The sequence below is a fragment of the Salmo trutta genome, chromosome 3 (assembly GCF_901001165.1).
Source record: "Salmo trutta chromosome 3, fSalTru1.1, whole genome shotgun sequence".
Lineage (NCBI taxonomy): Eukaryota > Metazoa > Chordata > Actinopteri > Salmoniformes > Salmonidae > Salmo > Salmo trutta.
Window position 1 is genome coordinate 24,129,931 of NC_042959.1, and position 15,266 is coordinate 24,145,196.

General features: G+C 45.3%; 1 protein-coding gene and 1 non-coding gene across 2 annotated transcripts in view; both read right to left on the reverse strand.

Annotated features, from left to right (window-relative positions):
• Positions 1-810: 810 nt before the first annotated feature.
• elovl6 (ELOVL fatty acid elongase 6) overlaps positions 811-15,266 on the reverse strand; it is a 28,037-nt gene continuing 13,581 nt past the window's right edge. Inside the window, exons 2-4 of the mRNA XM_029727152.1 lie at positions 7,862-7,993; positions 5,871-6,022; positions 811-2,457 (exon numbers count right to left, since the gene is read on the reverse strand). Coding sequence (XP_029583012.1) covers positions 1,994-2,457; positions 5,871-6,022; positions 7,862-7,993 — 748 coding nt within the window. The 3' untranslated portion in view covers positions 811-1,993. The remainder of the gene's footprint in view (positions 2,458-5,870; positions 6,023-7,861; positions 7,994-15,266) is intronic.
• trnat-ugu (transfer RNA threonine (anticodon UGU)) lies at positions 2,789-2,864 on the reverse strand. Its single transcript has one exon. It is a non-coding gene; the product is annotated as a tRNA-Thr (tRNA).

Below are 15,266 nucleotides of genomic sequence, written 5' to 3' on the forward strand. Positions count from 1 at the left end.
ATGTTTCAAGGTATGTTCTGTATGTAGTGTAGCTGTGTGTGAAGCTGTTTCCAGTATCCAACAGACACTAGAACCGTAATCTATTATGATGGTGTGGCTTTGGATTCTCAGCCTAGCAGGTGGAATCTCTGCAATTTTCTGGTCAGACCACACTCCAGGTATGCAACTTAACCAGTTTAGCTCTTGGTTAAAGGCCCAGTGCAGTCAAAAACATGATTTCCCTGTGTTCTATATATATTGCCACACTATGAGGTTGGAATAATACTGTGAAATTGAGAAAATTATGATAATGCAATTTGTTAATAGACTAATAAGAGAGTACCAAACCTCTCTGCCAATAACAGCTAGTTTTCAGACAGTCCTAGCTAAATTCTTGCTTGAGAAATTGCTCTTTGCTAACAAGCTATTTTTGTTTCATTTTGACCATTTTAATTGAAAACAATCACAGTAAGGTACTTAATTGTTACCCAGAAATGATGCGATATGAGGATAAAAACAGCTGCATTGGACCTTTAAGATTTATGCAAAATAGATGCGGTGCAAAAGCTCTCTTTCTCACACTCTCATACACATGCAGCTCTCACACACATGTGCATGCACACACACACCTTCTCTGCACACTGTGAATAAACTCCAATGATATACAAGCTGCTAAAGGCTGAGGCCTGATTTCCCCTTGATTTGTACTCTTCACCTTTACTGACATACAACTAAACCACAATGACTAATTGATATGGAGTGAATGGTATATGTGATGCCAATGCCAAGACAGTCGTTGCTGAGATGAAAATAAGCAGACATGACACTGTAGGCGTAATAACACTCCTTGTTTGCACTCTTGGTTCTTTAGCAACAATGATTTACATTGATACAGTGTGAACGCACAATAACATGACAGACACCATTAAAAGATACAGGTTACGTAAAGTTATAACATTGAATTTTGACAATTGCATGTTGTTTTTTTTAAACATAAATATGCTTTAAATTCAATACACTTCGATGTCCACTGGTCTTGAGGCATTTTTCCGTTACCGTTTCTTTCTTTAAAGTCTTTGGAAATGTATAGCGTCTCGCTTTCAAATGTGGTCTGCGACTTTGTGAGGTCAATAATGGCAGGTGAACAGATCACTGTCAGACTCCGTTTCCCATCATGCCACACATTGAATCAGTGTGGTCACAAGATTCATTTTCTCCAATGGGCCTTCAGATCAGATGTTTGTATGTAACTAAGCAACCTTCCCCTTTGATGCCTTTTGGCATCGTTTAAGCCCATATCTGACCTTTATCAAGATGATATGCATATAATATGAAAAAATTGAGGGAAACCTAAAACCTGAAAAAATATTGTGTTGAAATGATGGGTACAGAAGTTACAGTGTCATTCGCTCCATCGGCACACAAAAGTCACACAAAAGTCTACCTCTCACACACTCCCAGTGTCTAAAACGATTCAACAAAAAACAGAAAAGCAAAAGACAACGAAGAAATGACAAAAAACACCTAGATGGTTTCAATCGTACATTTAAGTCCCCGCATTCTTCATAAGTACCAATACATTTCCCATTTATCAAGTAACACCTTTTCAAGTAGATGTACTTCCTTTATCAGGTAAAAAATTAACTGTCCCATTAATATGGAGAATCAAGTGGGAGCCAAAGAAACATCAGGTAAAGGACACACTGGCTGTTTGTCGCCTTGGTAGGTAGTGCTTCCTTCCTCAATGCAGCTCTCTAGAGATGGCACCTCCGTCAAAGTGAAGGATTTTACATCTACGCGTTAGTAGTATGCTCAAGCACAAATGGACAGCAGTCCCACCTTTTGTTCCCTCGTGTTCTACCCCCCATCCCCAACCTCCCTCTTTCATTCCTCCACCCATCCGTCAAATCATTCATCCATCCATTTGCCGATAATTCTCCCCATCTCCTCAGTTCTTGGTCCTCGCGTTTGGTGTCCATCAGTCTCCCTTCTTTCTTTCCCTCTCAAAACGCGTCTACTGGGTCTTCCTGGCGGCTGCGGCAGCGGCTTCTGCTTTAGCTGCGGCGGCCTTCTTGGTTTTGTCAATGTAGGCCTCGTGGAAGAACTGGCAGAAGAGCACAAAGTAGCTGAGGTACATAAGCGAGGACCACACAATGTTCTGCACATGAGACGGGCACTCCTGACCCTGCTGCATCCACGAGTACACCAGGTAGTTCACCACGCAGCCCACCAGCATCTGGGTGATCTGCGTGAGTGTGATGAACATGGCGAATTTCCTTGAGACCTTGAACCCGGCCGCCCTCAGGGCGTAGTAAGAGTACATGACGGAGTGGACCAGGTAGTTCATGGTCATGAACCAGCCGCCGCCAGCCACCATGTCCTTGTAGGAGTACCAGGAGTAGAGCAGAACAGTGATGTGATGGTACCAGTGGAGGAAGATGAGCTTCTGCTTCCGCAGCACGATGAACAGGGTGTCACCTGCATGGTGGGTGTGGAGAGAGAGAGAGAGAGAGAGAGAGAGAGAGAGAGAGAGAGAGAGAGAGAGCAAGAGAGAGAATGTAGTTACAATTGGAAAGGAACCAAAGCACACACCTTTACATAGCAAGTCATCAACTTCAGGTAACACTTATTACTAGCATTAAGTGCTATTTAAGCGTCATCTTCTAATACCCTCATGTTCTTGGTAAATCAATGTTAAAAAATCATGATGGCAACATTTACATTTTAGTCATTTAGCAGACGCTCTTATCCAGAGCGACTTACAGTAGTGAATGCATACATTTCATACATTTTTTTTTTTTTCTGTGCTGGCCCCCCGTGGGAATCGAACCCACAACCCTGGCGTTACAAACACCATGCTCTACCAACTGAGCTACAGGGAAGGCTTGAGTGATAAGACAAAGCGAGGACCCAAATAAATATTTTCAGTGCTCATGTTTAATCAAATTTAATCACAGATAAACGCACTGTGGCCTCTTAGAATTGTTATGCTGTAGGTGTCAACATACAATAACAATATGTGTGAGCAGAGCAGTCTCCAGGGTGTATCTGTTTTAAAGCAGAGCAGTCTCCAGGGTGTATCTGTTTTAAAGCAGAGCAGTCTCCAGGGTGTATCTGTTTTAAAGCAGAGCAGTCTCCAGGGTGTATCTGTTTTAAAGCAGAGCAGTCTCCAGGGTGTATCTGTTTAAAAGCAGAGCAGTCTCCAGGGTGTATCTGTTTTAAAGCAGAGCAGTCTCCAGGGTGTATCTGTTTTAAAGTAGAGCAGTCTCCAGGGTGTATCTGTTTAAAAGCAGAGCAGTCTCCAGGGTGTATCTGTTTAAAAGCAGAGCAGTCTCCAGGGTGTATCTGTTTAAAAGCAGAGCAGTCTCCAGGGTGTATCTGTTTTAAAGCAGAGCAGTCTCCAGGGTGTATCTGTTTTAAAGCAGAGCAGTCTCCGGGGTGTATCTGTTTAAAAGCAGAGCAGTCTCCAGGGTGTATCTGTTTTAAAGCAGAGCAGTCTCCGGGGTGTATCTGTTTTAAAGCAGAGCAGTCTCCAGGGTGTATATGTTTAAAAGCAGAGCAGTCTCCAGGGTGTATCTGTTTTAAAGCAGAGCAGTCTCCAGGGTGTATCTGTTTAAAAGGTTGCAGTTGTAAATGAGAACTTGTTCTCAACTGGCCTACCTGGTTAAATAAAGATGAACTATTTTTGTTTCGTTTTAAAGCAGAGCAATCTCCAGGGTGTATCTGTTTAAAAGCTTTGGGAACATTTTTCAGCTTTGCTCTGTGAAATGGGGCCCACAGGGTACACTTACATCAGACGTCTCAGCTACAGGTTATACAGGAAAACCACCTAACATATAAATGCAATGCATTCAAGGTGACCTTACCTCTTATCATACCATACCTGACTAATTGGTGACCCCACTGCTCGACAGTGGAACACTACCAGAGGATTCAGTCTGTGTGTGAGAGTGTGTTTCTACAGCATCATTCTCTCTCTCAGTCTTTCTCTCTAACTCTCTCTCTATCTCGCTAACTCTCTCTCTCTAACTCTCTCTCTCTCTAACTCTCTCTCTCTAACTCTCTCTCTCTCTAACTCTCTCTCTCTAACTCTCTCTCTCTCCCATATGCCTCCGTGACAGCGATCAGTGCTTGGGCCAGCAGGTTTGTACTCCACCCAACCAGAGAGCCAGAGCCAGGCAAAGGGTAGGGGCTTCTATCCCCCTCCGTGTGCCCCTGAGAGGGGGCTCCTGCTCTGGGCATCGTACTCAGAACTGACAGGGTGTGGAGCCCCAGTGACGGCAGGACTGGGCAATAACAAAAGGGCCAAACAGGCAGAAAATGAATTCCCAGACACAAAAAGGCCAGACTCTGGGTACGAGGGAAAGGTCACTAAAACTAGGACCGGTTGGGGTGAGATGACACCCATGTCTCTGAGGTCATTGGAGGACAGAAAATACAGATTCATGCCTAAAGATCTGTGTGCCGATCCTCGGGTGGATTCTTTCAGCCAATGAGAGCAGAGATATTGTCACGTCCTGACCAGCCGCCAGAGCCGCCCGCCAGTCCGGCGCAGCCAGAGTCGCCCGCCAGTCCGGCGCAGCCAGAGCCGCCCGCCTGTCCGGCGCAGCAAGAGCCGCCCGCCTGTCCGGCGCAGCAAGAGCCGCCCGCCAGTCCGGCGCAGCCAGAGCCGCCCGCCAGTCCGGCGTCGGCGGCGAGGGACCCCGCTCTAGAGGCGCCACCAAAGTGGGGTGAGCCAGTGGTGGAACGTCCCGCTCCTGAGCCACCTCCATAGGGGAAGGGTGGGGGTGTAGCACAAGAACCGTCGTTGACGGTGGCCACCCTCCCTTCCCTCCCTTTTAGTCTGGGGTTGTTTTTGTGGTTTTTTTTTGTTTGAGGTGCATTTCGGGGCCTGCACCTTTGGGGTGGGGGGGGGGGTACTGTCACGTCCTGACCAGTAAAAGGGGTTATTTGTGTTCAGGGCGTGGCAGGGGGTGTTTTTCTGTGTGTTTTGGGGTTACATTCTACGTCCTTTTTTCTATGTTTGGTATTTCTTTGTTTTGGCCTGCTATGGCTCTCAATCAGGGACAGCTGTACATCGTTGTCGCTGATTGGGAGCCATACTTAGGTAGCCTATTTTCCTTTGGGTTTTGTGGGTGGTTAATTTCTGTTTAGTGTTTTGTAGACCTGACAGAACTGTTTGGCTGTCGTTTTCTCTTTGTTTATTGTGTTCTCAGAATATATATTAAATGATGAGCACTCACCACGCTGCGCCTTGGTCTACTCCCTTCAACAGCCATTACAGATATTTCATGGGTATTATCTCAACATACTATATGGCCAATGCCACAGTCTCATAAACTTTTCTAACCACAATGGACACTATGGACAGACAAATGCACATGTAAAACATATTGATGTATTATAGATAAGGATAGTAGTAGTAGCAGCAGTAGTAGTAGTAATAATAGTCGTAATAGCAGTAGTAGCAGCAGTAGTAGCAGTAGTAGCTGTGTTAGTAGTAGTAGTAATAGTAGCAGTGTTAGTAGTAGTAGAAGTAGTAGCAGCAGTGGTAGTAGTAGTAGCAGCAGTTGTAGTAGCAGCAGTAGAAGCAGCAGCAGCAGTAGCAGCAGCAGTAGTAATAATAGTAGTAGTAGTAGTAGCAGCAGTAGTAGCTGTGTTAGTAGTAGTAGCAGTGTTAGTAGTAGAAGTAGTAGCAGTAATAATAGTAGTAATAGTAGTAGTAGCAGTGGTAGCAGTAGTAGCTGTAGTAGTAGCAGTGTTAGTAGTAGTAGTAGTAGCAGCAGCAGCAGCAGTAGTAGCAGCAGCAGCAGTAGTAGCAGCAGCAGCAGCAGTAGTAGTATCAGCAGCAGTAGCAGTAGCAGTAATAGAAATAATAACAGTCAACTTACCCAATTCTGGTGCTTTACTGAGCACAAAGGCGTAGGCCCAAAACTTGCTGACAGGCCCGTTGTAGAAGCTCTGATCACACACTGACTGCTTGAGCCCTTTAGTCATCAGAATGTATGTCATGTAGCTTCCAGTGCGAACAGCACCAAATATACTGGACAAGAAAGAGAAAGAGAAGGAAAGAGAGAGAGAGCGAGAGAGAGAATGGTGTAAGTGAAGCCCCAGGGCTCTGGTATACAGTCAAGCCCCAGGACTCTGGTATACAGTCAAGCCCCAGGACTCTGGTATACAGTCAAGCCCCAGGACTCTGGTATACAGTCAAGCCCCAGGACTCTGGTATACAGTCAAGCCCCAGGACTCTGGTATACAGTCAAGCCCCAGGACTCTGGTATACAGTCAAGCCCCAGGACTCTGGTATACAGTCAAGCCCTAGGACTCTGGTATACAGTCAAGCCCCAGGGCTCTGGTATACAGTCAAGCCCCAGGACTCTGGTATACAGTCAAGCCCCAGGACTCTGGTATACAGTCAAGCCCCAGGACTCTGGTATACAGTCAAGCCCCAGGACTCTGGTATACAGTCAAGCCCCAGGACTCTGGTATACAGTCAAGCCCCAGGACTCTGGTATACAGTCAAGCCCCAGGACTCTGGTATACAGTCAAGCCCCAGGTCTCTGGTATACAGTCAAGCCCCATGACTCTGGTATACAGTCAAGCCCCAGGACTCTGGTATACAGTCAAGCCCCAGGACTCTGGTATACAGTCAAGCCCCAGGACTCTGGTATACAGTCAAGCCCTAGGACTCTGGTATACAGTCAAGCCCCATGACTCTGGTATACAGTCAAGCCCCAGGACTCTGGTATACAGTCAAGCCCCATGACTCTGGTATACAGTCAAGCCCCATGACTCTGGTATACAGTCAAGCCCCAGGTCTCTGGTATACAGTCAAGCCCCAGGTCTCTGGTATACAGTCAAGCCCCAGGACTCTGGTATACAGTCAAGCCCCAGGACTCTGGTATACAGTCAAGCCCCAGGACTCTGGTATACAGTCAAGCCCCAGGTCTCTGGTATACAGTCAAGCCCCAGGTCTCTGGTATACAGTCAAGCCCCAGGACTCTGGTATACAGTCAAGCCCCAGGACTCTGGTATACAGTCAAGCCCCAGGACTCTGGTATACAGTCAAGCCCCATGACTCTGGTATACAGTCAAGCCCCATGACTCTGGTATACAGTCAAGCCCCAGGTCTCTGGTATACAGTCAAGCCCCAGGTCTCTGGTATACAGTCAAGCCCCAGGACTCTGGTATACAGTCAAGCCCCAGGACTCTGGTATACAGTCAAGCCCCAGGACTCTGGTATACAGTCAAGCCCCAGGACTCTGGTATACAGTCAAGCCCCAGGTCTCTGGTATACAGTCAAGCCCCAGGACTCTGGTATACAGTCAAGCCCCAGGACTCTGGTATACAGTCAAGCCCCAGGACTCTGGTATACAGTCAAGCCCCAGGACTCTGGTATACAGTCAAGCCCCAGGACTCTGGTATACAGTCAAGCCCCAGGACTCTGGTATACAGTCAAGCCCCAGGACTCTGGTATACAGTCAAGCCCCAGGACTCTGGTATACAGTCAAGCCCCAGGACTCTGGTATACAGTCAAGCCCCAGGACTCTGGTATACAGTCAAGCCCCAGGACTCTGGTATACAGTCAAGCCCCAGGACTCTGGTATACAGTCAAGCCCCAGGTCTCTGGTATACAGTCAAGCCCCAGGACTCTGGTATACAGTCAAGCCCCAGGACTCTGGTATACAGTCTCTCTCCAGTCTCTCCTGCCACAGCAATGTTTGTGCAGCATCGTTGTTTGAGTTTGTAATTCTGAAAACTGGCAGCATGACTTCTTTACTCCAATCTATCCTGACTGTTCCTTTAAGAGGTACCTAAGGCCACAAGATGCTTACAGTATGTGCATTGACAGGACCAGTGTTGTAAATGTTTGCCCTCTTACCTGAACACTGCAAGGGTGAGGGACCATAACACCAGCGGTTTCCTCAGATTAAATTTCTCCCTCTGTTTCATTACATGGCGGCCGCCTAGAATGCAGGCAGCATAGAGGGCTGAGAAGAGGAAGGACTTCTTCCTGTAAAGGAAGGATGGAGTTTGGTGAACATAATCAGTACTTACTAGCGTAAAATAGTGTAAGAACAGATGGCCTTAAATATACAGAATAAAATATACAGCAGCGCAACATTAGATCACTGTTGGGGTGGTACGAAAGCATCTGACAAACTTTGATTTTGGAGTAGACTACTCCATTACTTCCACACTGATCACCAGCTGATACACCGCCGGGCCAGTTCAGATCTAATGAGCTACATATTGAAGTGCTCAGCATTATCATCTGAGGGGTTGGATGCTGAAAGGCCCAAAATAAAGTCTTGTTTAAAAGTTTTGTTTTTGTTTGGTCCCAGTGGGCTCAGAACGAGACTTGAGGTCTAATCAATCACATTTGGGTGGCTGATGATGTTAACTATAAACCAAGCGGTACCCAGAATTTGGGCTCCCATATGTTATAACCAAAACCCTAAAGATAACTCCCCCTTCTCCATTCTGCAACCTCAGCTTCATATGGTGACAACGGCACTATTTCTTGATCTTTTCAGCTGACTAGGTGGGTCTACAAGAACTTAAAACCAGGAGGTGCATTTTTTTTGACGTTGCTTCCCTGTGAAAAATGGCTGAAGAGAGGCAAAAGGAGAGCTTATTTAGGTTAATGATGATATATTGAGGAAGAAAATGTGGCTTGTCATTATGCTTGAGTTTTATAACTCTATGATAGCATAGGCTTTGCCTCTCAGCCTCTCTGCCATTCCCCCTGGCCAGATTGGAGTTGTCTTTTAATTTGTCAGGAATATGACCTAAAATCCCATTCATAACTCCACCTACTTTGCCCTGGCTATCATATAAAACTGTTTAAGACCTAATTCTCAGAAGCAATATAGGGCTAAGTAAGATCATGCCCCCTTTCTTGTCAAGGCACTTCACCCCACATAGCCCCTATCATCTTTCCCTGAACCAGAGGTACCTAGCATATTGGAAGTAGGGAAGTTTACATTTGGGTACTATATCTGATTCTGGTTAGATCTACTGAAAAAAACTATGCAACATGTAACAATAGCAATGATTTAACTGAGTTACAATTCATATAAGGAAATCAGTCAATTGAAATAAATGAATTAGGCCCTAATCTATGGATTTCACATGACTATGCAGGGACGCAGCCCTGGGTTGGCCTGGGAGGGCATAGACCCAACCTCTGGGGAGCCAGGCCCACCCACTGGGGAGCCAGGCCCAGCTAATCAGAATATGTTTTTCCCCACAAAAGGGCTTTTTTTACAGACAGAAACACTGCTCAGTTTCAGGTGGCTGGTCTCAGACGATCCCGCAGGTGAAGAAGCCGGATGTGGAGGTCCTGGGCTGGCATGGTTACACGTGGTCTGTGGTTATGAGGCGGGTTGGACGTATTGCCAAATTCTCTAAAACGACGTTGGAGGCGGCTTATGGTAGAGAAATTAACATTCAAATATTTGGTAACAGCTCTGGTAGACATTCCTGTAGTCAGCAATTGCACGCTCCCTCAAAACTTGAAACATCTGTGGCATTGTGTTGTGTGACAAGACTGCCCATTTTAGAGTGGCCTTTCATTGTCCCCAGCACATGGTGTACCTGTGTAATGATCATGCTGCTTAATCAGCTTCTTGATATGCCACACCTTTCAGGTGGATGGATTATCTTGGCAAAGGAGAAATGCTCACTAATAGGGACGTAAACAAATTTGTGCACATAATTTGCAAGAAATAAGCTTTTTGTGAGTATGGAAACTTTCTGGGATATTTTATTTCAGCTCATGAAACATGTGACCAACACTTTACATGTTGCGTTTATATTTTTGCTCAGAATATTTGCCTTGAAGAAACGGAAGAAATCTTCAAAAAAGGGTCTGCAAACAAAGTAAATCTAACATTATAGAAACGTAATAGATCCTAACTTCCTATAGGGAAACTCACTAGCCTGTGTTGACCAGAACTAACACTTCTGAACAACCTCACCAAGAACAATATCCTGAAAGAACATTACTGTTGTTGACGAGTATCCCCTTTGTGCAAAATGCAAATAATCAAACAGCTAGTGTGTTTGCTTGCAGGCTTGATAACTGATTGAACAAAGGACAAAGCAGTGCAGTGAAAATCCAAAGAAGCTGCTTTCACACAATGATAGCACAGTACAGAGCGCAGAATGACATCCTTGTTTCAAAGAAAATAAACAAGGGTGAAGAATGGAGAGAGTCAGAGTAAGCACCTTATAGTGAGGCAGAGCGAATTCCAGACGAGCAACAACCCACATTCCTCAGACAGTCTTCACAGCCAAAAAGGTTAAAGGTCACAATGATAAACAGATTCCTCAGAACAGTACAGCTGAAGCTTCAGAGATGTAGATACTAGGAAGTAGAGCACCAAGTACCCTGTTCACACCATCGAACCCAAACCAAACTGTGCTGGTTGTGATCTTTTCACGCGGTCCTATTCAGCACAGTTCCCAGCAACTATGGTGGATGCTCAACCAGGTCAGCACAGTAAAGCTTGGTTTGGTTCAGCTTGGTTTGTTTCAGTAGTGTGTAAAGCCCTACAGAGTACAGTCTGAATGAGGTACAATAACATGGACTAAAACCCACTAAGGTCAGAGAAAACCTGGGGCATGGTCAAAGTTGACAAATGGGTTCGAGGGCTGTCTCTCTCCTTGCTCAATCGGGCCAGCTGTGGCTAAGCAATGCCTCCAGGAATGGAAATTAATTTGAGACGTCAGTGTGAATTCACATCATGCCTCCGCGCCTCTTAGTGCCTGCATGTGGTTAAAGCATTCACGTCGGAGCTTCAGTTAGGGGCTGGGGGCTGAAAGTGTCTCTTGCTGCCTCTCTATACCTAGGTCTAGGGGTCAGAGGTCATCACCTAGATGTTGATCTATGGTCAGTTTTGCATGTTAAAGACCGACTACCGTTAAAATGCAATGAAACCCTTTGAAAACGGCCTATGTGGCATCAATATGAGTCAGAAACAGTTATTCTAGTGTCGAAAAACAAACGAGCGAATCGGCGAGTTCAGTGGCTCTTTAATAGTTAAGGTCATGATTGGCGGAGTATAAATTAATCCTAGATCTGTGCCTCTAAGCGACTTTTAAAAGAGAAGCTTTGTCAGGGAGGGTTATAGTCAGAGATATGCAATCATCTCTGAATGAGATTTATCTTCAACTGAAACAAGATTTATACACAGCACTTCAATCAACTCCAAGACATTAGACTTTTGGCACTGGACTCATTTCTTCACATTTGATTTATTTGTTCTTTACTCCCATCCGACAATAATGAACCACAAAGCGACCTGAGACAGGATATACACTGCTCAAAAAAATAAAGGGAACACTTAAACAACACAATGTAACTCCAAGTCAATCACACTTCTGTGAAATCAAACTGTCCACTTAGGAAGCAACACTGATTAACAATAAATTTCACATGCTGTTGTGCAAATGGAATAGACAACAGGTGGAAATTATAGGCAATTAGCAAGACACCCCCAATAAAGGAGTGGTTCTGCAGGTGGGGACCATAGACCACTTCTCAGTTCCTATGCTTCCTGGCTGATGTTTTGGTCACTTTTGAATGCTGGCGGTGCTTTCACTCTAGTGGTAGCATGAGACGGAGTCTACAACCCACACAAGTGGCTCAGGTAGTGCAGCTCATCCAAGATGGCACATCAATGCGAGCTGTGGCAAGAAGGTTTGCTGTGTCTGTCAGCGTAGTGTCCAGAGCATGGAGGCGCTACCAGGAGACAGGCCAGTACATCAGGAGACATGGAGGAGGCTGTAGGAGGGCAACAACCCAGCAGCAGGACCGCTACCTCCGCCTTTGTGCAAGGAGGAGCAGGAGGAGCACTGCCAGAGCCCTGCAAAATGACCTCCAGCAGGCCACAAATGTGCATGTGTCTGCTCAAATGGTCAGAAACAGACTCCATGAGGGTGGTATGAGGGCCCGACGTCCTCAGGTGGGGGTTGTGCTTACAGCCCAATACCGTGCAGGACGTTTCGCATTTGCCAGAGAACACCAAGATTGGCAAATTCGCCACTGGCGCCCTGTGCTCTTCACAAATGAAAGCAGGTTCACACTGAGCACGTGACAGACGTGACAGAGTCTGGAGACGCCGTGGAGAACGTTCTGCTGCCTGCAACATCCTCCAGCATGACCGGTTTGGTGGTGGGTCAGTCATGGTGTGGGGTGGCATTTCTTTGGGGGGCCGCACAGCCCTCCATGTGCTCGCCAGAGGTAGCCTGACTGCCATTAGGTACCGAGATGAGATTATCAGACCCCTTATGAGACCATATGCTGGTGCGGTTGGCCCTGGGTTCCTCCTAATGCAAGACAATGCTAGACCTCATGTGGCTGGAGTGTGTCAGCAGTTCCTGCAAGAGGAAGGCATTGATGCTATGGACTGGCCCGCCCGTTCCCCAGACCTGAATCCAATTGAGCACATCTGGGACATCATGTCTCGCTCCATCCACCAATGCCACGTTGCACCACAGACTGTCCAGGAGTTGGCGGATGCTTTAGTCCAGGTCTGGGAGGAGATCCCTCAGGAGACCATCCGCCACCTCATCAGGAGCATGCCCAGGCGTTGTAGGGAGGTCATACAGGCACGTGGAGGCCACACACACTACTGAGCCTCATTTTGAATTGTTTTAAGGACATTACATCAAAGTTGGATCAGCCTGTAGTGTGGTTTTCCACTTTAATTTTGAGTGTGACTCCAAATCCAGACCTCCATGGGTTGATAAATTGGATTTCCATTGATTATTTTTGTGTGATTTTGTTGTCAGCACATTCAACTATATAAAGAAAAAAGTATTTAATAAGATTATTTCATTCATTCAGATCTAGGATGTGTTATTTTAGTGTTCCCTTTATTTTTTTGAGCAGTATATTCAGATGAAAACTCAGTTTGGAGTCAGAAACCCCAGCACTGAGTGTCTGATAAAATGTAAATGCAGTGCTATTTGGAAAACCCTAACAGGAAACTCACTATGAACTAACACTATGAATGCTGCTCCTGACTAATGACGATGGCACAATGTATAAGTAGAAGGAGTATTACTGTTGCAAGTACAGTAGTGCAATCAGAAGAGACTTCTCACACTCTGCGCATTCTGAAACCTTACTTTATTCTTCCAGCTGAGATTTGTTCAAAATACCTTTACAATTCAACCTCAGCTTCGACGGCAGTTTAAAGCACAGCCTAACAGTGATTCCAAATGAATAATCACTGTGAAAATAGTAAACGTCACATACAGCAAAGGTCGAACATTGAGGCTTCAAACAAAACCATGAGTGGGGACATATTTGGGACATATTTCCTGAAATGTTCCTATGCTTTAAAATGGAGTTGTAGCCCTTTTTTCTTCATTATTATATTGTACCTCTCACATCCCTGAGAGCTATCCAACAGAGCTGCAGACTGCTCCATTTTGACCGGTCATCATCAGCATTCGTGGAGAGCAAGCCACCTCCCATGCATTCCCTTATCGCTGAGTGAGACTTGCTGGGCGGTGGCCGAGTCTGTACCAGAGCCTCTGCTGGAGCTAAGCAAACATTAGGGGCTGATCTAATGCTTTCTGATAGAGCGAGCAAAGCAGTGGCGGCCTGCCTGGGGATCTCATTCCCTTCTATGTCTGCACAGTGTATCAGGTCATCCTGCCAAACAGAGCTAGCTAGTGGCTTGAGCTATAAATATTATATTTAATATGAAGGAGGTCACAGAACTAATGACTGAGCCTGGTTATAATCATAATGTAGGATTGCACAATATTGTACCTGTGTGCATTTCTTTTGGAATAATATGTCCCCTGGTCTAGGGCTTGTTTGAAAAATCATTGCAATAGGTATCTCGCTATGTAAATATTTAACAGTGTAAGTGGCCTATTTCAGAGAGAGATTAGATAGGGAATGTGTGGACAGATCTCTAAACAAATCTTACCTGAAGGCTTAAATCACACCTGATCATGATTCTGGACCATGGCAGGAACTATTTGACTCAACTTTTCTAATGCAAAAGGAGTCTTTCAATATTGATGGCTAGATCTGCATGCACCTTCTAATGGTTGGGCTAACCTAGTGTTAGCAGTTTACAACAACTCGGCTAGTCACACTTGTGGCCCTTTCCCTTCCCCTAGCTGTGTTGGTCAAAGCTGCTGGCTAACCTGATGTGTATCTTGGATCTGTATTAGCTGGAGCAGGAGATTTCACCCCTTACGTAACACTGACTATAAGGATGAGTGTGTGTGTGTTCGGTCTGAGAGCTACCTTCACAGTAAAGCAACTCAGTTCAGGGTGAATGGCCTTGTCTTTTGGCTTGCTTTAGTTGTTTGTAGGTTGCACAGTAGCAGTGGAATCAGTTGTGGCGTCAAGATATACCCTTGAGGTACACCAAACTTTCGGTTCTGTAACAAAGTGCTACATAAAGCCAAGATATAAATAAGTCCTGGATATAACAGATTAGACAGTCCGGTAAGAACCACCCTGATGCCCGATGTCCACCAGATGCATATGCGTTTTGTTTTGTTGGATGTCTATCCTGCATTTTCCTTGCTTGATGCACACGTGCTTCTCTTTTCAACTCGCTAAAAGCTAGCTAGTTGGAGTCTGTGTGTACCTCCGTTTGTACCACTGCACGGTAAAGCAATGCACGCGTTGAAAATATTGAACACGGTATACATATGCGGTATACAGAACTCACCGCCGCCAAGTACGGCACCCCCAATGTAGAGCTGCAGACGGCTCCACTGACAATGAATGACTTCCGCCGGAATGCAAAGAGTTTGATGCAACTGGTGGCCTTGAGGCGGGAGTCTAATTCAGTGGTGAACAGAGAACTATAAGTCTAGAACTGGACATACAGCAAGAAACATAATTGTTACATAATACAAAGCCTAAAAAGTGTTACCTCTGGCACTAGTGTTATGATACAGTTTAAAATATTTACGGCAGTCTATTCAATGGGAAGAATGAGTTTGATAATGATACATTAAAATGTACACTGTTAGTTACACTGCCTATTTCAGTTGAGCTGATAATAACTGTACAACTAGGCAAATTATTTTGTTTGGCACTGGCAGATAATCGTTTCAGCTTGTTAAGGGATTAAAGTGTAATGGTGAGTGGCTGGTTTATTTATAGTAGGAAGAGAATGAAAGCTTTAGAAGGTTTGAATGAGACCTATTGCATTTTGCCAAGTGTAGATCATTAGCGAATAAAAAGATGCAAGGTGAGCAGTGCAAATTAGATGTATATTTTACTTGAGCAAATGAAA